General features: G+C 42.7%; 1 protein-coding gene and 1 non-coding gene across 2 annotated transcripts; both read right to left on the minus strand.

Moving 5' to 3' along the window:
* Positions 1 to 5,557: 5,557 nt before the first annotated feature.
* Positions 5,558 to 24,546, minus strand: LOC112616986 (mitochondrial import receptor subunit TOM20 homolog). The gene is made up of 5 exons (XM_025373719.1): positions 24,143 to 24,546; positions 18,446 to 18,492; positions 15,934 to 16,015; positions 10,507 to 10,649; positions 5,558 to 8,332 (listed from the first exon to the last, which is right to left on the minus strand). The coding sequence occupies exons 1-5, from the start codon at positions 24,261 to 24,263 to the stop codon at positions 8,288 to 8,290; spliced, it is 438 nt and encodes a 145-aa protein (XP_025229504.1). The 5' UTR covers positions 24,264 to 24,546; the 3' UTR covers positions 5,558 to 8,287.
* On the minus strand, positions 23,336 to 23,470 carry LOC112616987. Its single transcript, XR_003117834.1, has one exon. It is a non-coding gene; the product is annotated as a small nucleolar RNA SNORA14 (small nucleolar RNA).
* Positions 24,547 to 25,581: the final 1,035 nt, after the last annotated feature.

A 25,581-nucleotide genomic window follows, 5' to 3' on the forward strand; every position in this document is an offset into this window, starting at 1 on the left:
GAAGGGGAAGGGAAGGGGAAAGGAAGGGGGAGGGAAGGGAAGGGGAAAAGAGCTATTCTCATGCCCTTTGGAAATGATGCACCTAAGTCTCAAGGAAGTTAAGTGCCCCAGTAAGCGGCACATTTAGAACTCAAACCCCAAGCCCCTGCTTCTAAATACCGTGTTCGTTCCGCCACCCCACAGCTGCCCCTCTATTGTTGCAAGGTGATTCTACAGAACTGGGAAGGCAAGGAGTTGAAGAAACCCTCTGCCACATTTTATTCTTTGCCTTTCATAGAAAAAGATCATACTTACGTTGCTTTGACTCACTCTAAAGATTAACCTGGAATTGCGTCTCTTCTTGGACAAGTCAGAAGTCCTTTCAACTGTCCTTTTCAATTATCTTCTCTTGTCTGGTAGGTTCCCATCTAGAATTTTAATTCACGAAGACCAGAAACAGGACTTCGCAAAATGTCGTCCTGGGACATCTTCCAGGAGGAACCATTTTATTCCTAAACAAATAATCAGAGCATTTTCATTTCGCTGTGATGATCGCTGTAATTGACAGAATCACAGTTGCTCTGGGGCTCCAGGCTACGGAGGCCGGGGGCACAGGCACGGCGCGGACGCCCCCGAGGATCGCCGCCAGAGGGCGCCGGCGCGCTCCTTCGTGCCTGCTGCTGCCTGGATGAAAACACTCGTGGCTCACGTGGGGCAGACGAGCAAATCCTATGAACTTCTCCAGCCTAGTTTAGAACAAGGGAAAGGGGAGCGCGCGGTACCGGCTGTCCACTCCGCGGTCCTCGTGGCTCAAGTCACCCTGAGTCTTCCCCCAGCTGACAAAGGCGATCGGACACACAGCCAGGACCCAGAATCGTGGATGGATCCACTTTGCCAATGTACTGAAAAAACTGATGCCATGTTGAGAGAAGGGAGGAATCTATTTTTGTAAGAAATGTTACTTTACACATACTTGGCTGATTTTTGATCTCAAAAAACCCAAAACCTGGTCTAGTGTCTAGTAACTCAGTTGCCTGGAGCCCTATGCAATGAGACTGAATTTCCATGGGGCCCGGTTGGCAGCTTTAAATCATTTTCAGGCAAGGCGTACGCGCGTGCACACACACACACGTATATATACAGAGAGCGCTCACCTGGCACTTCTCTTTCGTTTCATGGTGACACATTACAATGCAACATGACCAGCTTACAGGTGCTAGAAACGGAAGTCTGAGGCTGACAACTCAAGGGTGTGTGTGTCAGGGGCAACAGCTCCGTAGATGAGTATTATTAACTATAATTACACCAACCCAGCCTCTTTTGAAAACTGATCAGAGATGCTTTTTCTTGTCTTGATGAGTAGGTGGGAGTAATTATCATTTGCAGTGTGAAATACCGTTGGTTCTAGGGCAAAGCTGGCTTCACTGTTTCTTGGATTTGTCTTTTATCGCATACCTCAAGTCTCTCTGAGGAAGGAACTAATTCACCATTGTTTCTCCGCTGTGGGAGAGGGAGGCTGTGGGTGGGGAGTAAACTATAACCGAGATGTACCCTTATTGTATTTCATGTTGGTTAGTGCCCTGGAACCGATGTTTTTGTTTTATTTTCAGATGCAACAGTCTGACAGGTTTTACTAATACCAGCCCTCATCTGGCTTTTACTGAGGTGTCTATCTCGTGTTACAAACCATTCTGTGTGCTGAGGATACAGCAGTGAACAAAAACAGTTAAAAATAAAAATAAAAAAAGCCAGGCACAGTGGCTCATGCCTGTAATCCCAGCACTTTGGGAGGCCAAGAAGGGCAGATCACTTGAGGTTGTGAGTTTGAAGCCAGCCTGGCCAACATGGTGAAACCCTGTCTCTACTAAAAATACAAAAATGAGCCAGGCATGGTGGCACATACCTGTAGTCACAGCCACTCGGGAGGCTGAGACAGAATTGCTTGAAGCTGGGAGGTTGATGTTGCAGTGAGCCAAGATCACACCACTGCTCTCCAGACTGGGCGACAGGGCAAAACTCCGTCTCAAAAAATAAAAAGTTCTAAGTAATCAAATACCCAAGTAATTAATTACCCAAAGTCAAACCGTCAGCAATTGAGTCAGAATTCAAGCCACAAAAGCTATTATTCACACTATAGTCACGCCTAAATTTTTTTATTTAGTGATAGTGTTTAAATTGAGCTAAGAATGTCTAACATAATATCTGAGAAGCTAAAGATTTGGAAAGTCTTGTCTTCTGCCATCCAACATTTGGTAAAGACATGGTTATTTTAGCCAGCATTTTTCTCTTTTTTTTTTGGTATTGTTTTTGGAGACAGTTTCACTCTTGTCACCCAGGCTGGAGTGCAATAGCTCACTGCAACCACCACCTCCCAGGTTCAAACAATTCTCCTGCCTCAGCTTCCCGAGTAGCTGGGATTACAGGTGTGTGCCACCACGCCCAGCTAATTTTTGTATTATTAGTAGAGACAGGGTTTCACCATGTAGGACAGGCTCATCTCAAACTCCTGACCTCAGGTAATCCGTCCACCTTGGCCTCCCAAAGTGCTGGCTTTAAAGGCATGAGCCACTGTGCCCGGCCTCTTTTTCTGAATATAAGTGAATTTTAAACACTGTCACCTGTGAAAGTAGACTAAATTCCAAGTCGTCAAAGTTCTGGACAAGCTGCCGACCTGGACTGCTGGTCTGTAGTTCATCCAGCTCAAGGGAAAGCCAAGAAACAAAACAATCCTGTCTTTTAAAAGGGTTGGGAAAACCAGGGTGTAGATAGGGCCACAGGGCACCCTTAAATGATGAACTGTAATGACACCTAAGTCACCCCTGTATTTAGTAAGTTTCCATGAAAGGGTGGTTCAAAATGACTCTAAATTATGTTTTTGGGTTTTTTCTAAAAGGCCATCTCAGAATTTTTTTTTTTTAGTTCGAGACCAGCCTGTCCAACATGATGAAACCCTGTCTCTACTAAAAGTACAAAAAAAAAAATTAACCAGGCACGGTGGTGCACGCCTGTAATCCCAGCTACTCAGGAGGCTGAAGCAGGAGAATCGCTTGAACCCAGGAGGAGGAGGCTGCAGTGAGCCATGGGTGTGCCACTGCACTCCAACCTGGGCAACAGAGCAGACTGTCTCAAAAAACAAAACAAAAACCTTTATGAATGCTCTTCAAAGGCTGCCAGGTTTGCTTTTTTTGGCATTTTGTTGTTACGTTAGGAGGCTATCAAGAAATATGAAGAAAGCTGAGTAGATCCCTTCCCTTCTCCCGTTCTCAAACTTACACTATTTCTAATAATCAAGTAAGTTAAGTGGCTTTTAAAATAGATTACTCCTCACAATGTTTCTTTCCTTCCACTTACCTGGCATGTGTTATCCCAAAGAATCTTTTAAATTTTATGGTGAAAAAAATCCCATTTCTGTTCATTTGGATTTCAATTCATTATTTACCAAGCATTTAACTATGCTCTATGCTGGGGAATCTGATGGTCAGTAAGACATGTCTTGGGAGCTGTCTCGTGGGAAAGATGGACAAGTCACCAGGAAAGTGACAGTAAACATTGGTAAATGCCATAGGAATATCCCAGAGATGGAGATCCTAGCATCTCCAACATGGGGCACAGAACCCTGGACCTGGGCCTGCTACATTAAGTCTCTCTCAACGAGATGGTAAAATCAGGGAGTATTTTGTTTATCTAGCTATCTGGGGTGATAAGCACAGTGCCCGGCCCAAGGCATAGGGAGCCCCACAGGATAGCTGAAGAGGAAGGCACATTTGGGGGAAGGATGCTATATGAGGTGAGATTGGAGTTAATCAGGCCAGATTATGAGGACCTCAGATGCCATACGAGGGACATGATGTTTCTGAGCAATTCCTCAGGCAGTGAGTGGACTGGAGACAAGACCTGCAATAACTCTAGGTTACCTAAAATAGTGGCAGTGAGGCTGGAAAGAAGTGGGGCAGTAGGAAGTCATCAGCTAGAGATGACTGCTGAAGGCAGAGAGGGAGAAATCACCCAGGAAGAATGGAGACACTAGGGGTAGTTTCTAGATAAAACAGGATCTTCTGGATGGGCTAAAAGAGGAGCAAGTTTGTCTTTCTCTTAATGAGAGGGTCTCGCTCTGTTGCCCAGGATAGAGTATAGTGGTGCCATCACCTGGGCCCAAGCGATCCTTCCACCTCAGCCTCATGAGTAGTTATGACTACAGGTGTGCCCTACATCCAGCCAATTTTTTCATTTTTGTTGAGATGGGCTCTTCTGGCCAGGTAGGGTGGCTCACACCTGTAATCCCAACATTTGAAAAGGCCGAGAAGGATGGATCACTTGAGGCCAGGAGTTCGAGACCAGCCTGGCCAACATGGTGAAACCCAACATGGTGAAACCCCCGTCTACAAAAATCAGCTGGGTGTGGTGGCACGGGCCTGTAACCCCAGCTGCTTGGGAGGCTGAGGCATGAGAATCGCTTGCACCTGAGAGGAATTCCAGCCTGGGCAATAGACACTAAAAAAACAGACAAGTCTTCTATGCTACCAAAGCAGCTCTGGAACTCGTAGCCTCAGGTGACCCTCCCACCCCTTGGCCTACCCCAAGTGCTGGGATTACAGGTGAGCATGGCACCTGGCTTAGGAGTTCTGGCAGAGGCCCTACTCCTCGCCCTGAGTCCTGTCTCCCATGGCCTCTGGCTCTAGCCCAAGCTTGTCCAACCTGTGGCCCAGGGCAACTTGGAATGTGGCCCAACACAAACTTATAAGCTTCCTTAAAACACTATGAGATTTTTCTGCGTTTTTTTTTTTTTTTTTTTTTTTTTTTTTTTTAGCTCATCAGCTATCGTTAGTGTTCGTGTATTTTATGTGTGGCTCAAGACAATTTCTTCCAGTTTGGCCCCGGGAAGCCAAAAGATTGGACAGCCCTGCTCTAGCCAAAGTTCATTCCAGCCCTCCTGTGTCAATCTGCTCTTCAACTCAGTCTTTCCAACACACTCAGGTCCTGCTTACCTGAGCAGTTTGTGGCAGGAGCTGAGGAGGCTAGGGCACACCCCCTTCCAGCCTCTCCAAAGCATCACTTTTACAATTAATATAACTTTGGAGGTGGCAATGAGAATTTTATGTTAGAGCAAAATTACAAAAACTCTCATAGATCTGATACTGATGACTTGTATACTTCAGATCCTTATCAGTGATGTAGAATACAACGTATTCTCAGCTAGCGCGTTCTGCTACCAATTAGCCGCTTCTTACAATGCTAATGTACATATTCTGTAACCTCAACACAGCTAGTTTCTCTAACAAGGCTTCATGTTTCACATGTCAGCAACATCACCACTGAGCTCCTCTCTCAGGAATCTGTTTTAACGGACCTTCCAGGTGACTGCCATCTCCTGAAGCTGGGCCCACCACCACCCGGAAGCCCTCGGGAGCTGACACGACCACAAGGATTTTCTTCACCTGGAATCTGAGGCAAGTGTGCATTCTCCTGGCAGAGAAGCCTGCAGCTCTAGACATCCTGAAAGACGTTAATAACAAAAAACCCACAGCTTCAGACTCATCAAATTCAGCAGAGTGTTCTCCAAACATACGCCAAGCCAAAGTTTTCTCCAAGCCCTTTAATATTCACTTAAACAGTTGAGGCACAAGCAATAATAAAACTGCATTTTTTTACGTTACAAAAAGATTTTGTATGTTATCTGCATGATATACCAATTTTCTCAGTCTCTTCTGCAATAACTCTCATTAACACTCTGGTCCACAGGCTGACTTAATAAAGTCAGAACGGCAGGCGGGAAGATGGTAAAATAAACTTACCGAGGGGCAAAAGGAACCAACATTTCTTGAGTGCCTACTATGCACGCTCTACTAGCTTTTACACACTTTACATAAATGTGAACCTAAGTTCTAGTTATCAGTTAACAGGCCAGCATTGCTAAGGCCAGTAAGTCTACGTTTTAAATGTTATTTGGCCTTTAAATACAAATTGTGGAACAAAACAATGTATCTTTGCCCAAAGAAGCATGTCAACTGTTGCACTACTACATTATTTTCCATTTCCAAAGTTTTTGTTTTTAGTAAGTGTGCAACATTAGCACATGGAAACACTCAAGCTGTGTATTAGTTCACTGAAATCCGGGGTTTTTCCATTCTCACCCGCTGGGCACCATTTGGCCAGCATCACTACAACGAGCTGATTCTATCACTTGTAAAACTTAAGATGGGGATGCATAGTGTTTGGCAATTACATTTCTGGGAGAAAAAAGTGCTGATTTCTTTCTTTAACTTGACACAGCTAGCTTTAAAAAGTGGTACCTCATTTTAAAGCACCAAAGTTGTCATTTAAATAAGAAAATGTACTTGGCTTACTGAGCTGTAAAATGAAGGTATCACTGCCTTTTCAAGCATTACAGCAAAGCCAGTATGTTCAGAGCCAGGTGATACCCAGCTCATACTGCACTCCAGTTCCCAAGGAAACGGCGTTTCTACCCTCCCCAAACTTAAGCTGCCCCTCACTCCTCCAGCCAGCCCTTTTTCCGAGTCTGCTCTTCCCTTGCTGAGCTGTCTGCCTCTTGCTCCCTTTCCCATCCGTTCTCCCTCTAGCTGCCCCTCTACACATGTCTGGGCTGCTGCCTGAGACTTCTTAGCTGCCTGGTGAGTCACTGACCAATCACCACTGCACTGCTCTGGATTTGGGATCCCACTAATAAAACTAACTGGCACGTCTGTACTGGTGACCCCCCGAAAAAAGCATCCTGTGTAACAAAAAAGCACTGTTTAAGGATTCAGGATCACAAACCCTCAAGATACCCGAGAAAAGTCCTCAAATGTGAGTCGCCTAGTGTAACAGTAGAGGTAAGTTCAAAGATGAAATGTGATTTGTTCAAGGCTGTGCGGCTAATCAGAGGCAGAAACTAGAACTGTTTCTCTTTCCACTACACCACAAAAAAACCGAGATTAGTAATGATTAAGAAGAATTTGTAAGTCAACCAAAATAAAATGCCTAGTACATAGGAAAAATCTTTGGGATTTCTCCACAGACTTCTTTAGACAGAACAAAGGCAATCTTTACAATGAGAAATGCTCCTCAGTTCAACAGATGCCACCACGTACCAAGGATCCTTACTCAGTTCTGAAACTGGATCTGTGACTACGGAGAATATGTCACTATTTGAGAATAAGAGGTCCCACCTGCTCCACTCTTTTCAAGACTTCAGTCACAAGGTTGCAACTTACTCTCATCGTTTAACAAGATAAATTAATCCAGTTGAAGTAGGATTGAGGAGGTACACTGAAGATAAAAGCAAAAGGCAACAAACATTTTTACAAGCAGATCATCCCAGTTACCTTAAAAGTTTTGGATTAATTTACAAAGTAGTGATAGAACCATATAATTTCAGTGAAAATCAAGATAGTTATACCATTTAAAAAAAAAAAAAAAAAAGATCAATTCAGAAATACTAAGTCAGGCAAGCATGCAAAATTCAGAATATAAAAAAAAGCAGGGCCTGGTTGCCCACATACATTCCTCAGGTTAAGGTGGATTTAAAGATGCCCAACAGAACCCAGTGAATCAGAAGCTAAAAGGGACACTTCAGAGATCAGCAGACGCATTCTCTCTTGTAACAAATGGAGGGAAAGTGAGCACACACTAACTGGCGAAGCTCACAAGGCTAGATTGGGGTGTACAGAGATCTAATTACTGGTGCTATTTGCAACTACATATATTTAAAATACAAGGAGATAAATACCCAGAACACATTAAGCCTACTGATTTCAACAGAACATTTCAAGACTGATACACAGAAAGGGAAGGAAGCTGTTAACTCAGCACAGCAGCACACCTCACATACTTATGTCTCAGAGATTAAATAGAAAGAAATGATCAATCAAAACCTTCAATGCTCAGTTTTCACAAACACAAGCCTATCAAATTTCCGGATTTACAGCAAAATGCACCAGCTAAAAGTGTACATTCTTCAATTTCTCCTATACTTTTTTTTTTTTTTGCCTATCTTTCAAAACTGAGCACTGGGTATTTTTAACATAAGCCATGTCATATGTACAGTTTAAGTATGTTTCAGGAATAAACAAAATCCATATTTCAGTAACTCATAGTGTATTTATAAAATGAAAAATTATCAAAATACACTTTTCACTGGGAAAAATAAATAAAATAGACAAATGGATCTACACAAAGTAAACATTAACTTTGGTAGATTTCAGTGTAGTTCATAACAAGCATATTTGCCCTTATTTCCCCAGAGCTGCTCAACTACCAAGACTTTTTAAAGTATTTTTAACTGAGATTTTATTATGTTGACATTTGTTTCTCATTCCACATCATCTTCAGCCAAGCTCTGAGCACTTACAATTCTCTGAAAGAAAAAAAAATAGTTTTTTAAAGTGTCATAAGCATGTAATCAGGATTCTAACTTCAACATAAAATGCTCTCTGTATTCAAATAATCGAATCTTGGTAAAATTCACCCATTCTGACATTTAACTCAACATGTAATACTTTACACACCGTCAGCATCCAAGAAAACAATGATCACACTACTGTTGGTCCCATTTCAAAAGTCAAGTTAACAAAGGAGGCAAAGCATTACATTACACATATTTTTAATTCAGATGGGGTCTCTGTCACCCAGGCTGGAATGCAGTAGCACAATCTCAGCTCACTGCAACCTCTGCCTCCTGGGCTCAAGCGATCCTCCCCCACTTCAGCCTCCTGAGTAGCTGGGACTACAGACTCGTGCCACCATGCCCGGCTAAAGGAGACAGAGCATTACATTATATATATTTTTAATTCAGATGGGGCCTCTGACACCCAGGCTGGAGTGCAGTAGCACAGTCTTGGCTCACTGCAACCTCTGCCTACTGGGCTCAAGCGATCCTCCCCCAACTCAACCTCCTGAGTAGTGGGAACCATAGACTCATGCCACCACGCCCGGCTAATTTTTTTTATTTTTGGTGAAGACAGGGTTTTACCATGTTGCCCAGGCTGGCCTTGAACTCCTGAGTTCAAGTGAGTGCTACGATTATAGGGCATGAGACACCATATCCAGCCATGATTACATAATACTACATCAGTCAATTATGTAACTAAAACCAAAAAGAGTTTAAAATTTCTTTTCACTCCCAGGCAAACCAAGAACACTGATAACTGAGTGATTCAGAGGTCATTTTTAAGGAATTAGGCTTCATAGTGAATTTACAAATATTCCAAAAAACATCACCCTCAGGCCAATTTTCCAAAAGTACTATACCATGCTGCCTTTCAAACAGCGTAATATTAAACTGATGATTCCAGTATGAATCCTCTAGAACTAGAACCACACTAGTCTAAATAAAAACAATTTAGACCCAAGTCCTTGGTTGTCCAACTCGTTCCCTCAAATCGTTGGGACCTTTACTTCCTTTCCAGTCCTTTTCTAATTCAGTTGAGTAAAAATCAGTTTGAAAAATTAACCAGTTAAAACTATCAAGTTCTGTAAATACTTCCTATCATCATTCACTGTTTTAATCATAACAACTTGGGAAATCGACACATGTAATTGACACGCTATTCCAAAAAGTAGATTCATTTGGGCTCCTTGAACTCAAAATGAACAGAAAGCATTTTAATTAACTCCTAATTTACACATAAGTTAATCTTCTACAGTATATTAATGGTATTTTGCATTTTTGAGTAGGGATTTGGGGATGTCGTCAAATAACTACAAACTCAAATAACTACGTCAAATAACTACAAACTGAGAGCACCTCAGCAGCAGCAGAGGCACTGAGCCTTTACACAAGTGAGTCAGAGGGAATCCATGCTCCTGAATGCCCTAATATCTAGGCTACAGCTACCTAGGCTCCTTTGTCAGATCACCTAACAGAAGGCATGGTCTCCTGGAAGAGTAGGCAGAAAGCTACTTGTAGAAAGTAGCCAAGAGTGACCTGAATTTGGACAGCTGACTACTAAGACCTGAGACTTATCACTAAAACACACACTTCCCGATCCACTCCAGGGCACAATCACTAGATCTGGGCAGTCATCTGGATGTTTCTCATCAGAGAAGAAAATGTCAAGCACTGATATTCTCGTTTGTTTTCATTATACACATGAGTTTATTTCATCATGTTCACTAGGCTCATTTTAAAATGTCCCTAATCAGGCCGGGCGCGGTGGCTCAAGCCTGTAATCCCAGCACTTTGGGAGGCCGAGACGGGTGGATCACAAGGTCATAAGATCGAGACCATCCTGGCTAACCCAGTGAAACCCCGTCTCTACTATAAAATACAAAAAACTAGCCGGGCGAGGTGGCGGGCGCCTGTAGTCCCAGCTACTCGGGAGGCTGAGGCAGGAGAATGGCGTGAACCCGGGAGGCGGAGCTTGTAGTGAGCTGAGATCCGGCCACTGCACTCCAGCCTGGGCGGCAGAGCGAGACGCTGTCTCAAAAAAAACAAAAACAAAAACAAAAAACAAAACAAAACAAAAATGTCCCTAATCATTCGGTTCTAAATCCTACTCACTTTTATGTCATAACATTCCAACTCCTTACCTGACTAATTGTTGGGAGCTTAGTCAGAAGCATCTGGAACACTGGTGGTGGAAGAGTTTGCTGTAAGACCTGCAGTAACTGCTGTGGCTGTCCACACACAGCAATTGCATTTGTCAGATGGTCTACGCCCTTCTCATATTCACCTGTAAGATTTACATAAAATTACATGTAACCCGAAAAGTCTTGGCCTTTGTCAAAATTAACTTTACACGCCATATCCAAATGATGCTGACCAAAAACGCTATGCAAGTAAAATGCTGGAAATAACCTATAGTGCATTCATACAGCTATTATGAAGCCACTAACAAGAATGATTCAGATTACATGTACTGATATGGAAGTGTTTCAAACATATATACATAAGGGGGAAATCAATGTATAAAAATGTCAAAGTATTACTATTTATATACTTGGAATATTTCTGAAAGACTACATGAGACAATTGCTGAGAATCGAATAGTACTTTTCTGTAACAGGGAACCACAAGACTGGGGACTGAGGTGGAAAGAAGATTCAATTTCACATTAAGCCAAGTCTTTGTACTATTTGAATGGTATTACATGAGAAGGAAAAAAAAATTTTTAAGTGATACTAGTAGGAAAAATGGTCACACTAATGAAATATGACAGGAGAAATAAAGCCATGATTAACTCTGAGTGGGAGGGTTTATTTTCCTTTATCTACAAATATCCTTCAACAGACACATTACATTTGGAAAAAAAACACTTAAGGCTTACAGTTTTTCAAAGTTCACTTAATTCAATAAATATTAAGTATCTGCTATGTGCAACCTTGTCCTTAGTTAACTCCATTTTATTTTATTTTTTGAGACACGATCTCCCTCTGTCACCCAGGCTGGATCTTGGCTGACTGCAGCCTCAACTTCCTGGGCTCAAGCAATCCTCCCACCTCAACCTCCCAAGTAGCTAGGACCATAGGTGTGCACCACGACACCGGGCTAATTTTGCTAATTTTTTTTTTTTTTTTTTTGTAAAAACGCGGTCTCACTATGTTGCTCAGCCTGGTCTCAAACTCCTGGACTCAAGTAATCCTCCTGTCTTGGCTTCCCAATGTGCTGAGATTACAGGCATGAGCCACTGCACTTGGCCCTAATTCCACTTTAAATCAAACTCCAAAAACTGCCCCAAATTATTTGAGCAAAACTATGCTATTAAATATTTTAAATTAAGCACTCTTCTGTATAGGAGGTTCCCATTAAAATATTTTAACGTGCCTTACATAAAAATAATGCCATTAGATATATTTTTTAAAAATAACAATACAAGTAGAGGTACAATTCTCCTCAAGTTTCTCACATTTCTGCACTTCTGAGCAGATATTTACTGCCTTCGCTCCAAACTGTCTTTTCAAGGATGTTTGTACAGTGAACAACCTCAGAATAGAAACTTCCTCCCTCTGGAGCAAAGGCAGGTTTGCAACATTACCTATGTGTAGGGAAAAGTGCACACATGTTTACTGCCCATTACAAAAAATTAAGGATCCTTAAATTCAGGGCTCCTCTCCTATATGTAACCCACTACATGTACATGTGTCCCCTGACTTTCTGCATTGCCTATAGGAGCTGTGGCTTGGGAAACCAGTGCAAATGCCAATACCCTTGTTACTATTATTGCAGTGAATAACGAGCTGTCCTTTGTCCCTAGCCCAGGGGTCTCATGTCTTTTGCTAGCATCCATGCAATTGGGGCAAACTAACCTGTTAGCGTGCAATTGAGGTAAATCTCAGAACTGGATGGGAGCGGTGGCTCACACCTGTAATCCCAGCACTTAGCGAGGCTGAGGTGGGTGGATCATCTGAGATCAGGAGTTCAAGACCAGCCTGGCCAACATGGTGAAACCCCATCTCTACTAAAAATACAAAAATTAGGCCAGGTGTGGTGGTTCACACCTTAATCCCAGCACTTTGGGAAGCCGAGGTGATTGGATCTCATGAGCTCAAGATATTGAGACCATCCTGGCCAACATGGTGAAACCCGTTCTCTACTAAAAATACAAAAATTAGCTGGGCGTGGTAGCACGTGCTTGTAGTCCCAGCTGTTCAGGAGGCTGAGGCAGCAGAATCACTTGAACCTGGGAGGCAGAGGTTGCAGTGAGCCAAGATCGTGCCACTGCACTCCAGCCTGGTGAAAGAGTGAGACTCCATATCAAAAAAAAAAAAAAAAAGCTGGGCCTGGTGGCGCATGCCTGTAATCCCAGCTACTTGGGAGGCTGAGGCACAAGAATTGCTTGAACCCTCGCTTGAACCCGGGAGGTGGAAGTTGCAGTGAGCTCAGATTGTGCCATTGCACTCCAGCCTGGGCAACAGAATGAGACTCCATCTCAAAAACAAAACAAAATAAAAAACACCTCAGACCTTTTCCAGTTGTTAATACCATTAAGATCACTTTTTACTAGGTTTTTTTTATTTACCAATTTTCCATTATATAAATTCACAGGAAACTGATCTTAAAGAGTAAGAATGGACTGGGTGTAGTGGCTCACACCCATAATCCCAGCACTTTGGGAAGCCGAGGCAGGCAGATCACTTGAGGTCAGGAGTTCGAGACCAGTCTCACCAACATGGTGAAACCCCATCTCCACCAAAAATAGAAAAAAACTAGCCAGGCTTGGTGGCGCATGCCTATAATCCCAGCTACTCATGAGGCTGAGGCAGGAGAATCGCTTGAACCTGGGAGGTGGAGGTTGCAGTGAGCCCTTATCGCGCCATTGCACCCTAGTCACTGCACTCTGGGTGACAGAGTAAACCTCCACTTCAAAAAAAGAAACGAGGAAACAGTTTCAGATTAACCTTACTAATTTTTCCCCAGCAAGCTGAGGATATTAAGTATGTCTTAGGGAGTATCTCTACCATCACACCCAATGCACTTGACCCTGTCAGCTGATGGCAAGCCTGGGTATCAGGATAGTCACTCTGGTGTTCTTTCTAGGCTCTTAAGTCTGGTATATGTTTTTTGTTCTACCAATTGGTTGCTGTGGAAAGACTGAGAAACATTTTGGGTAAAATTTTGAGTACTGCGGAGTATCTGATGGCACCTGAGTATAAGTAAAGGTTTCCAAGAGCTTTTCTTAACCTCTTGACCATCCATCAGAAACAGGTGAATCTCCACTGCCAATGTGAGGACTATGATTGTCCCATCTACACAATGTTTCAGGATACTCCAATTGTGTAGGTCATTGTCATCCGGGTCTGCAGGCACCATCTTGAGCTTCCTGGTCAATTCCTTTCCCAGATATTGAAATGATGATGTAATGATACCCATCACAAGAGATCAGACACAGGGCTGCACAGTGATCCACTGATGGTCAGTTTAGAATTACAGTAATCAAAAGATTGACTAAGTCAGTTCCTGCTTCTAAATACATACCATAATTACATCTCTTCTGAACTAGCACTGTTGATTACCTTATCTGCAGATTTAGCAACAATGCTGAAGAAGATACATTGACACAACCTCAAGTGTAGTAGAAGACACACTGACACAACCTCAAGTGCAGTGATCTTCTCATCTTGAGCTCCCTTCCTGTGCAAAGTGGATGCTGCTACAACTTTTGCTGACTGGACGGTCAAATCATAAGTGGTATCTTTTGTTAATGGCATCAAGAATATCATAAAATCCATCTATCAGCATAGGAAGATCAAACCCAGTGTTATACGATGCAAGGAGCAGAGCAACTCAGTATGCAGCACTGCTTTAGCACTGAGGGGGAATGCTTTCCCTTTCCCCAATGCCTGGGTCCTCTCTCTCAGACTGATGGAGAAATTGCAGTGTGATGCCTATAGGAGACCTGGAAATGTCTCCTGATTGGTGCCTATCTTGTACTCCTCTGCAGTTACAGATTTTATGTATACAGTTTTTAAGAGACAGCATATCACTCTGTTGCCCAGGCTGGAATGCAATGGCACCATCACAGCTCACTGAAGCCTCAAACTCCTGGGTTCAAGATATCCTCCTACTTCAGTCTCCGAGCAGTTGGCTACATGTGCATGCTACGGCACCTGGCTTATTTTCTCATTTACTGTAGAGATGAGAGTCTCACTTTGTTGTCGATGATGGTCTCAAACTCCTGGCTTCCAGCAATCCTCCTGCCTCAGCTCCCCAAAGTGCTGGGATTATAGGCATGAGCCACCATGTCTGTCCCTACTCAATGATTTTTTTTTTTTTTTTTTTTGAGACGGAGTCTTGCTCTGTCACCCAGGCTGGAGTGCAGTGGCCATCTCAGCTCACTGCAAGCTCCGCCTCCCAGGTTTACGACATTCTCCTGCCTCAGGCTCCCGAGTAGCTGGGACTACAGGCTCCCGCCACCTCGCCCCACTAGTTTTTTAGCCAGGATGGTCTCGATCTCCTGACCTCGTGATCCGCCGGTCTCGGCCTCCCAAAGTGCTGGGATTACAGGCTTGAGCCACCGGGCCCGGCCTACTCAATGATTTTTAACCCTTCCCAGTCTGTTGGCAATTTGAGTACTGTGACTCTAAGTCAAATTAATTGAGCAATTCTATTGATATCAAAAAAGTATTTCTTGGCAAAGGGGAGACATAAAAAGGTAGTTACCACCGTTTTCAATGGATTAAATTCTCCCATAAAAGAAACAACAAAAACCCATTCACATACAAATGCCCCACATCATGTAGTTAAATTCTATCTAAATCTATTGATACAGCAATCAGAATTTAAAAATACCTGACTGCAGTTTTATTAATGATAGCAACTAGTTCAAATCTACGTTTGAGATTACTGAGTAAATTATGGTTCTCACGTTTGTCAATTTGATAATCTCAATTTCACAGCTGAACTTTAAAGACGGACAGAATGTTTTTTAGAAACTTCTTAGCACTGTTGATGAAATAAATGAAGTACAATGTAATGAAAAGGCTAAATTCTGGATCAGATGACAAGTTGGTTCTGAAATAAGGGGTCATGAACTCACCGTGTGACCTTGATTAGGTAAATTAACCTTCTCTGGGACCTTACATTAGCCATTCCTTCCTATAAATACTGGAAAAGATCTGAAGATTAGATGAAGGAGTTGAGGAGTATATTCCTAGCTCATATTCCTTCAGTTACTATTTACATATCGCACTATGGCTATACATTAGAAACTACTTCAGAGTAAGAGAACCTCATTTGTAAAAACTTATTATATCTTCTATATCATATGATATAGCAAGAAAACCTAAAACTCACTTAAAATATATTATGGACAACAATATCCCACAAGGAATATTTCTTTCTAGAGCCAGTCTTACACAAAATAATCTTCCAATTATTAAGTGCCTAAAAACTTGCCTTGAGGTATCTGGAGTACCTTTTCTTATAGCCAAATGACACAAACAAAACCCCTTATCATTATAAATTTCTATCAGTGAGAAAAACTCTACCCAGTTCCTTAGTGCTTCAATGACTATTACCTTGAGCTAGTAACTCTTCACCAAGCTGTATTTCTTCAAGGAAGAACTTCTGAACAGCTTCAGCATCTTTAAGGTCAGGTAACTGGAAATAAAATATTTAATAATTGACACCACAATTATGCCAGGGGATATAACCAATACACAGATATCAATAAAAACAACAAAAACCCAATCAATCATTCTAAAAAAACTGATAGAAGAACTTTACTCCTGAACAACGCTTGTAGTAGTTCATCTACATTCAAACGAATAAAAGAAAAAACTTGAGTTTGTATTTGAAAAATGCTTAGAAAGCTCTAACTTGAATGTAAAAAGAATACAAAATCTATACCATCTATGCACTTTACACTATTTTCGGATCGCCATTATTGTAGATTTTTATACAACTGTAATCAACTTGTCCTTATGATTCAACATTATTTTATATAGATTTGTTTTTTGTTGTTGTTGTTTTTGAGACACAGTGTCATTCTGTCACCTAGGCTGGAGTCCAGTGGCACAATCCCAGCTCACTGCAACTTCCACCTCCCGGATTCAAGTGATTCTCCTGCCTCAGCCTCCCGAGTATCTAGGATTACAGGCGCCTGCCACCATGCCCAGTTAAATTTTTGTATTTTTAGTAGAGATAGGGTTTCACAATGTTGGCCAGGTTGGTCTCAAACTCCCGACCTCAGATGATCCACCCACCTTGGCCTCCCAAAGTGCTAATATTACAGGTATGAGCCAACGCACCCAGCCTAGATTTTACATGCATCTAAAAGACTATTTTTTGAGACAGGGTCTCACTCTGTCGCCCAGGCTGTAGTGCAGTAGTGTGATCACAGCTCAGTACCTTCACCTCTCAGGCTCAAGTGATCCTCCTACCTCAGCCTCTCTCTACAAAAAAATGAAAAATTAGCTAAGCATGGTGGCCCATGCCTAGAGTCCAGCTGCTAGGGAGGCTAAAGCAGGATTGCTTGAACCCAGGAAGTCGAAGCTGCAGCGAGCTGTGATTGCACCGCTACTGCACTCCAGCCTGGGTGACAGGGTGAGACCTTGTCTCAAAGAAAAAAGGCCATTTTTATTGAAAACCTAAACTTCAGTAGCTGGGTGCGGTGGCTCATGCCTGTAATCCCAGCACGTTGGGAGGCCCAGGCAGGCGGATCACAAGGTCAAGAGATTGAGGCTATGCTGGCCAACATGGTGAAACACTGTCTCTACTAAAATACAAAAATTAGCTGGGTGTGGTGGCATGCACCTGTAGTCCCAGCTACTTGGGAGGCTGAGGCAGGAGAATCGCTTGAACGTGGGAGGCAGAGGTTGCAGTGAGCTGAGATCACGCAACTGCACTCCACCCTGGTGGCAGAGTGACACTCCACCTCCAAAAAAAAAAAAAAAAAAAAAAAGAGAGCGAGAGAAAACCAACCTAAACTTCTTTTAGTGCAAGTTTTTGGTACTTAATTACATTGTACATGCTCTTATTAGCCTAGCCAACACAAGTGAAACAATTTAAATTTCTGAAAGTGGAGACATCTTTCAAGGACTATCCCAGCATATGGCAATAATTTAATTCTATTCCTGAATCTAAAAATACATACTGGTGCATGTCTCAATCCATTTTCCTATGCCCTTAAAAATGTAAGTTACCAAAAGCATAATAAACACATTACACATTTCAGAAACGTAGTCTGAACCTACTAGAACAACGAAGTAGTTCCCTCCCATTTTCACTTCACTATTACCATGTCCAGTCAACCAGCTGTGTTTACACAACTGTTTCAAAATAACAAAACATACTGGTTGACTTAATTTTTCCTTGTCTCAACTTGCTTTAAAAAGAACCACTAATGATCCAGTAATCTAAGTCCTAAGAACCCAGACAATAGAACTCATCTCAATAAAAAGGAAAAGCTGCACACACAATGATTAACATTTACTTAATTTACTTACACATACCACAGAACATTTTTTGCCAAGTAGATAAACCTACGTAGTCATTAAAAATAATCAAGAACTCAGGATCTATGAAAAGAAAAAATAAATTGCAAGTTTTATATCCAGAACTGTGTACTGCAACAAGGCAAAAATCTGTCAGGGCAGTGGGATTCTGGATCAGTGGGCTTGAATAATCTTGAATAATTTTTGAAATAATAACCCATGGTTCTTTCAAAGGAAGCTGGAGTAAGGAAATTAAATCTTAAGTGTAATATTGTATCATTTTGAAGCACCTGATTAGGAACTTTTCATCTTTTGGTGCAAATGTCTTGAGGCCCTCATATTGTTCCTTAATTATTGTTCACACAGTAAGCTGTTTGTTGTTATGGCTAGCAAAAGAAATAATGAAGGACCTGATAATTGTCAGTGGAACTATGTTATTCACCTACTCCTAAAAATAAGCTGTATTTTAAAATAAAAATGCAATGTCCAGTATCAACTAGCTTTTTCCAATTACATTTTAATGACATTTCCAATTACAGATTTTAAAATAATATTTCTATAAAATATATAATTTAAACAGAAACCAGACTATTACCTTGGAAAGCCCAGCTCTCTCCTTGGCAAGCTTCTGTTTCTTTCTTCCTACAAGAAATGTAATGTTATATTTACATTCTGTCATTATAAAAATGGGAATGAAAAGAATTCTAATTGCTGTGGTAGTCATTAATTCCATTTGCAAAACACTTCTAACTCTAGGAATCTATCCCTCCCTGTGATCTATCAAGGACATAAGAATAGTCTGGTCAATGAGCTGTAGGCAATGTGACACTGCACTGGAGCGTTCTCCTTCCCTTTGGTGCAGAAGATCTAGCAATTCACAAGACGGAGATAGCTCCAGCAGCTGGACTTCTAAAGTAATTACAATAAGCAGATCAAGTCCCCTCTTCCAACCAACACAGGACATGTAACAGGGGTAAGAATTACGCCACTAGTATTAGGGAGTTTTATTACTGAAATATGCCAGATTATATCTTTATGGAATATTGAAAACTGGCATTCTTAAATGAAAAAAAAAAAAACAAAAAACTAAAGTGTACTGGAGGCATATGGTGGTTATATGAAAATACTATACCACTTAAAGGTACTTGAGCATCCTCAGATTTTGGTATCCAGGGGAGGCCTGGAACCAATCACTCAAAGAAACTGAGGGAGGACTACCCCTAAATTGACAATCATTAAAAACTACCAATGACACAGAGTAACTACTGACATAGTTAAGAAAATGTAAGGCTCCAATACTTATTATTAGCTAATATTTATTAGCTGGGTGATTTTACGCAAATCTCTCACTCTCCCAAGATAAGGTCTGTCTAATCTTAGAAGACTACAATGAGAAACAAAAGCCACGAAACAAGCAAATGTCCTCTGAACACCTTAAAGCACTCTACAAATCCAAGCCTCAATGCATGACTAAAGAGGTCTGAGGGCCGGGCGCAGTGGCTCATACCTGTAATCCCAGCACTTTAGGAGGCTGAGCCAGGCAGATCACAAGGTCAGGAGTTTGAGACCAGCCTAGTCAACACAGTGAAACCCCATCTCTACTAAAAATACAAAAACTGGCCGGGTGTGGTGGCGGGTGCCTGTAGTCCCAGCTACTCGGGAGGTTGAGGCGGGAGAAGCACTTAAACCTGGGAGGTGGAGGTTGCCGTGAGCCGAGATAGAGCCACTGCACTCCAGCCTGGGCAACAGAGCGAGACTCTGTCTCATAAAAGAGGTCTGCCTACCTGCAGACAGAAGGTTCATTTACTATGGTCAAGGTACCTTTCCTTTCTTTTTTTTTTCTTTTTTTTTCTTTTTGAGCCCGGGTGACAGAGCGAACTCTGTCTCAAACAAAAACAAAAAACAAAAAACCAGGAACTATTATCATCCCCATTTTTCAGATGAGAAAATGTATCAAGGTCGCAATTACTTAATGGTGGAAGAGCAACTCAAACCCAGGCTTTTGAAACATGACTCTCTTCTGCCTCCATAGTTAATAGTGTGGAGAAGACATTATTACCATCAAAACAAAAGGCACCTCAGAAATGAATGTGCCAAGTTTGCGGGATCAATTGTATGAGACATACAATTTGCTAAACCAGAATTTAGGGAAAATGACAAAACTGATCATGAAAGCCAGGAAAGTGAAACTTAGTCATAAGTTTTTTTTAATAAGGTGGGGAGGAGTATGTGATTGCCACTGAATACATTTAACTGACACAGCTACCGAATTTTAAGATCTCTGAGTTGCTTTACATTTTTAGCAATAAGATTAAAATTCTGGCTTTAGTTTCATGATACAATTAACTTGCTACATTAACATATTTTCAGATAGAGTATAATGCAGTATCTCTGTGATAAAGGGAGAGATAGTAATCAACTGAAAAACCATAAAGAAATTTAACAATGAGCAAAATCAAGCCTTGACTCAATGTTTCCAAGACTTATTCATTTAAATAAGATGCTTAATATATTTTTAACGTCATTTTATCCGTCCCATATAAGTGAAATGCACCTGCAGTTGGCATTGTAATTTGGAAATTACATTTAATTTACTCATAATTTAGAATGATAAAAACTATGCTTCAAGGATCCTGATACTCTGCTTTTGCTAACAGGTGACAAAAAGTTTAAATAAATTAGGATCCCAAATTTAACCTCAACCTTCATTTTTAACAATTAAGCCTCTCTTCTGCTCCACCTCCCGGGTTCCTGCCATTTTTCTGCCTCAGTCTCCCAGGGAGCTGGGACTACAGGCACCCGCCACCATGCCTGGCTAATTTTTTCTATTTTTTAGCAGAGACAGGGTTTCACCATTAGCCAGGATGGTCTCGATCTCCTGACCTTGTAACCCACCCGCCTCAGCCTCCCAAAGTGCTGGGATTACAGGCATGAGCCACTGTGCCTGGCCGCCTAAGCCTCTCTTCTTTTTTTTTGAGACAGAGTCTTGCTGTGTCGCCCAGGCTGGAGTGCAGTGGCCGGATCTCAGCTCACTGCAAGCTCCGCCTCCCGGGTCTACGCCATTCTCCTGCCTCAGCCTCCCAAGTAGCTGGGACTACAGGCGCCTGCCACCTCACCCGGCTAGTTTTTTTGTATTTTTTTGGTAGAGACGGGGTTTCACCGTGTTAGCCAGGCTGGTCTCGATCTCCTGACCTCGTGATCCGCCCATCTCGGCCTCCCAAAGTAAGCCTCTCTTCTTAACAAAAAAGAAGAAAGCCAACAAGCTACATGCCTTATGTGAGAAACTGCTCTTTATTGCAAATGTAAATATTCTACTGGAAATAAGTCTTAGAAGAACTCAAAATTTAAAAAAAAAAATTAATTTTAAAAACTCAAAATTAACTGAACTGAAATAAATTTCATTTCACAAAGGCCAAATAACCCCAAAGTTTTTAAAATCAGCCAGTCACGCAATTACACTTTTTTTTTTTTTTGAGACCGAGTCTCGCTCTGTCACCCAGGCTGGAGTGCAGTTGCGCCATCTCGGTTCACTACAACCTCAGCCTCCCAGGTTCAAGCGATCCTCCTGCCTCAGCCTCCCAAGTAGCTGGGACTACAGGCGCACGTCACCACGCCCAGCTAATTTTTTTTTTTTTGTATTTTTAGTAGAGACGGGATTTCACCATGTTGGCCAGGCTGGTCTTGATCTCCTGACCTCATGACCTACCTGCCTTGGCCTCCCAAAGTGCTGGGATTACAGGCGTGAGCCACTGCGCCTGGCCTATTTATACTTATATATGATACAGATATATGATATAGATAGATAGACAGACAGACAGACAGACAGATACACACACACGTATATTTTGGAGACACAGTCTTGCTCTGTCCCCCCAGGATGGAGTTCAGTGGTGCAATCTCGGCTTACTGCAACCTCCACCTTCCACATTCTAGCAATTCTGCCTCAGCCTCCCAAGCAGCTGGGATTACAGGTGCGCGCCATCACACCCCGGTAATTTTTGTATTTTTAGTAGAGAGGGTGTTTCGCCATGCTGGCCAGGCTGGTCTCCAACTCCTGACATGAGGTGATCCGCCCACCTCGGCCTCCCAAAGTGCTGAGATTACAAGCGTTAAGCCACCACGCCCGGCCACAATTACCTTTAAACAGACTACAAGATTATTCTAAATAAATTCTACTTGATAACAAAAACATCAAACAACAAAATAATTCTACTTATAAAAAAATCTCATCTGGACGCAGTGGCTCACGCCTGTAATTCCAGCACTTTGGGAGGCTGAGACGGGCGGATCATGAGGTCAGGAGTTCGAGACCAACCTGGCCAACACGGTGAAACCCCACCTCTACTAAAAATACAAAAATTAGCCAGATGTGGTGGTGTGTGCCTGTAATCTCAGCTACTCTGGAGGCTGAGGCAGAATTGCTTGAACCCGGGAGGCGGAGGTTGCAGCAAGCGGAGATCATCCCACTGCACTCGAGCCTGGGCAACAGAGACTCAAACAAACAACAACAAAAATCTCTAGCATTCATCAATTACCATGTGTGAGGAACAGTACTAAAACTAAAACTCTACACTACACCATTTTAAAAAAGACAAAACTAAAGCTTGAAGTTACTTGCCTAAAGTTACTGCTGCAGCTAAGTAATTCACTGTAATCATTAAGTTGCTTAGGCCAGAAAAAAAAATTTTAGAATGAAAATGACGGAGAAGTTTTGAAATAACATTCCTCCATTTGTGTAAAATGATAGCTCTTGTTTCTGCAACAGGACTTCAGGGTTTCCAACCGACGACAGGGTTAACCCATTCTTTGTAACTCTGCATTTGCACCAAATCCCCCAGCTGCCACCCATTTTGGCAACTACAGGAAAATAACCTGAAGGCAAAATTTGACTACTAGCATTTATGGAGGAGCATTTCCCACGTCAGGAAACGTGGGAGGCAATTCAAACATCTCAATCTTCACAAGACCAACAAGAGGCAGGTGGCATTACCTGATTTTACAACTACGGAAATTAGGATTCAGAAACCACAAATTATGCCGCTAACCTGGCCCTAGAAATTCAGGGTCTGAATCCAAAACAGTATTCTATTAGTCTACCTAGTCATAAATCAAATTATGTCTATATCCCTTCCCTCCTAAAACATAAGAAAGCTGGAACTAGATGTCTGATTCTAAGTGCTAGTAAGATCAGCGCTGGAGTCACTGCTCACACATGGCTATTGAACGCTTGAAATGACTTAGTATAGCTAAATTAAATCGTAACCACTGTTACTTAAATAAAAAATAATCCCTTCTTTGTACACCTTGGACTTATGTATCAATTTTAATTTCAAAAATTAATTTGGCGGAACAAGATCAGCTACAAAAATATTTCTTATTCCAACAAATTTGCTCTTCGGTGATGCAAATGAACATTCTCCCAAAATTCAAGGTGGATCACAATGGTTTTCATGTCACGATTCCCCTTTTGTAGACATCTCTTAAAAGATGTCGCAGGTATGAAATAAGACTGAGCCACGGGAGAAGCGCAGCCCTTTGGACTCCCCTGCAATTTCTATAGCATTCACTCATATCTTGGAAGCACTTAGAACGAAGCTACCAAGAGGGTTTAAGAATGCAGCAATGAGCTGGGCGGATCATCTGAGGTCAAGAGTTCGAGACTAGCCTGACCAACATGGTGAAATCCCGTCTCTACTAAATTCAAAAAATTAGCCGGGCGTGGTGGCGGCCGCCTGTAATCCCAGCTACTGGGGAGGATGAGGCAGGAGAAGCGCTTGAACTCCGGAGGCGGAGGTTGCAGTGAGCCGAGATCGCGCCACTGCACTCCAGCCTGGGCGACAGAGCGAGATTCCGTCTCAAAAAAAAAAAAAAAAAAAAAAAAGCAACAATGCTACTGCACTGAGCATGCGGATTTAGCCTCAAGACTAAAATTCGCGACAAAAATGCACGACTTTTTTGAGAGTAGAGGTTTAAAAAGATGAACGACAAAAAAAGAGACAACCTCCTCCCCACGCCATACACACCCGAGATTGTAACACAAATCAAGAATGCATTTGCACGGCTAAAGTGTTTGGGGAAAACAAAACAGGAAAAATCCTTCCTTCAAAATGGAGGGAATTCCTGCCGGGCAGTAGAGCCCCCAGAGCGGAGCAGCCACCGCCATCGCCCATTGCGGGCCGCACCACGCGGTCGCCCTGGGCGGCCCACAGGAGGGTGGGCTGCAAGGACCCCTCCCGTGGAGGGCGACGGACGGAGGCAGCAGGCCCGGCCAGGGAAGAGAGGACCCACTCACGTTCTCGAAGCCTGTTCTTGAAGTTGGGGTCACTTCGTCTTTTGCGATCGAAGTAAATGCAGTACCCAATAAAAAGGGCTCCGCATACACCGGCGGCGATGGCGCTGTTCCGACCCACCATCTTCTCTACGACGCTGAGCGTGGACGGTGGCGGCAGGGACGGCGAAGGAGCGGTGGGCCACGAACCCTCAGAGAGGTCGGCGCAGCTCACACCCGACGGCCGCGGGCCAGGAACTCGGAAAGGCAGAGCACACGCCACTTCCGGTCCCAGTCAACTAAGGGCCTCGAGGTAGTCCGCGGCAGTGCCTGAGCAGAGGTCCGGAGCGCGGCTCCTGCGGCTGCGCAGTGGGCCACGCCACCGATGCTCGTGCGCCGGTTCGTGTACGCACTGGAGTCGGGAATTTGCACGTGACCGCGCACTTTTTTTTTTAAACCCGCGGACCATGCTGTAACGAGGCGGGCGTGTTGCTGGCGTGCACGTACTCAGAAGACTAGCTGACACCCTTGTTTGTGGCAGACAAGGATGCAGGGTCCCGGACTGCGAATGCTTCATCTTGTCTAACACAGGCAGCCTGTGACTTGTTTGAATTAAACTGTACTTTCAAGTTGCCACAGTCCATTGTGCGTAGTGTTTCCATTTCAAAAGAATGTTACAGGATAGCCTCATTCTATGATAACTGGAATAAAATTAAATGGAGTAATTTCTTGAAAAATGTACACAATTGAAAAAAAATTGAAAACGTGAATTGTTTTATAGCCACATGAAAACATACACATGATCAAGCCAGGCGCGTGGCTCACGCCTGTAATCTCAGCACTTTGGCAGGCTGAGGCGGGCAGATCACTTAAGGCCAGTTCAAGACCAGCCTGGCCAACATCGTGAAACCCTGTCACTACTAAAAATACAAAAATTAGCTGGCCATGGTGGCGTGGGCCTGTAATCCCAGCTACTCTGGAGGCTGAGGCGGGAGAATTACTTGAACCAGGAGGCAGAGGTTGCAGTGAGCCGAGATCGAGCCACTGCACTCCAGCCTGAGTGACAGATCAGAACTCCGTCTCAAAAAAATAAAATACAATAAAACTATATATATATACACACACATATATATATATATATGATCAAAGTTAAGATATTCTGACAAGGAAAACCGTGGGCTGAAAGCAGGCATTAAACAGACACTGTAAGTTGAGGGGTATCAAAGTCAAGCATCAGTGTCAGAGACACTGGAACCAGAGCTACCTTACCTTGAATAGGGACTGGGTAAAATGAGGCTGAGACCCATTGGGGCACATTCCCAGGAAGTCTGGCATTCTTGGTCACCGGGTATTTACAGGGAAGGGAACAAGTTAATAATGTTTACCTAACACACCCAGGAAATGTTCTGATGTCTCGATATCTTAAGAACAAAAGCATTCTTAGTTTAATTTTCCCTTTAAAT

Source organism: Theropithecus gelada, unplaced genomic scaffold (assembly GCF_003255815.1).
Source record: "Theropithecus gelada isolate Dixy unplaced genomic scaffold, Tgel_1.0 HiC_scaffold_15761, whole genome shotgun sequence".
Taxonomy (NCBI): Eukaryota; Metazoa; Chordata; class Mammalia; order Primates; family Cercopithecidae; genus Theropithecus; species Theropithecus gelada.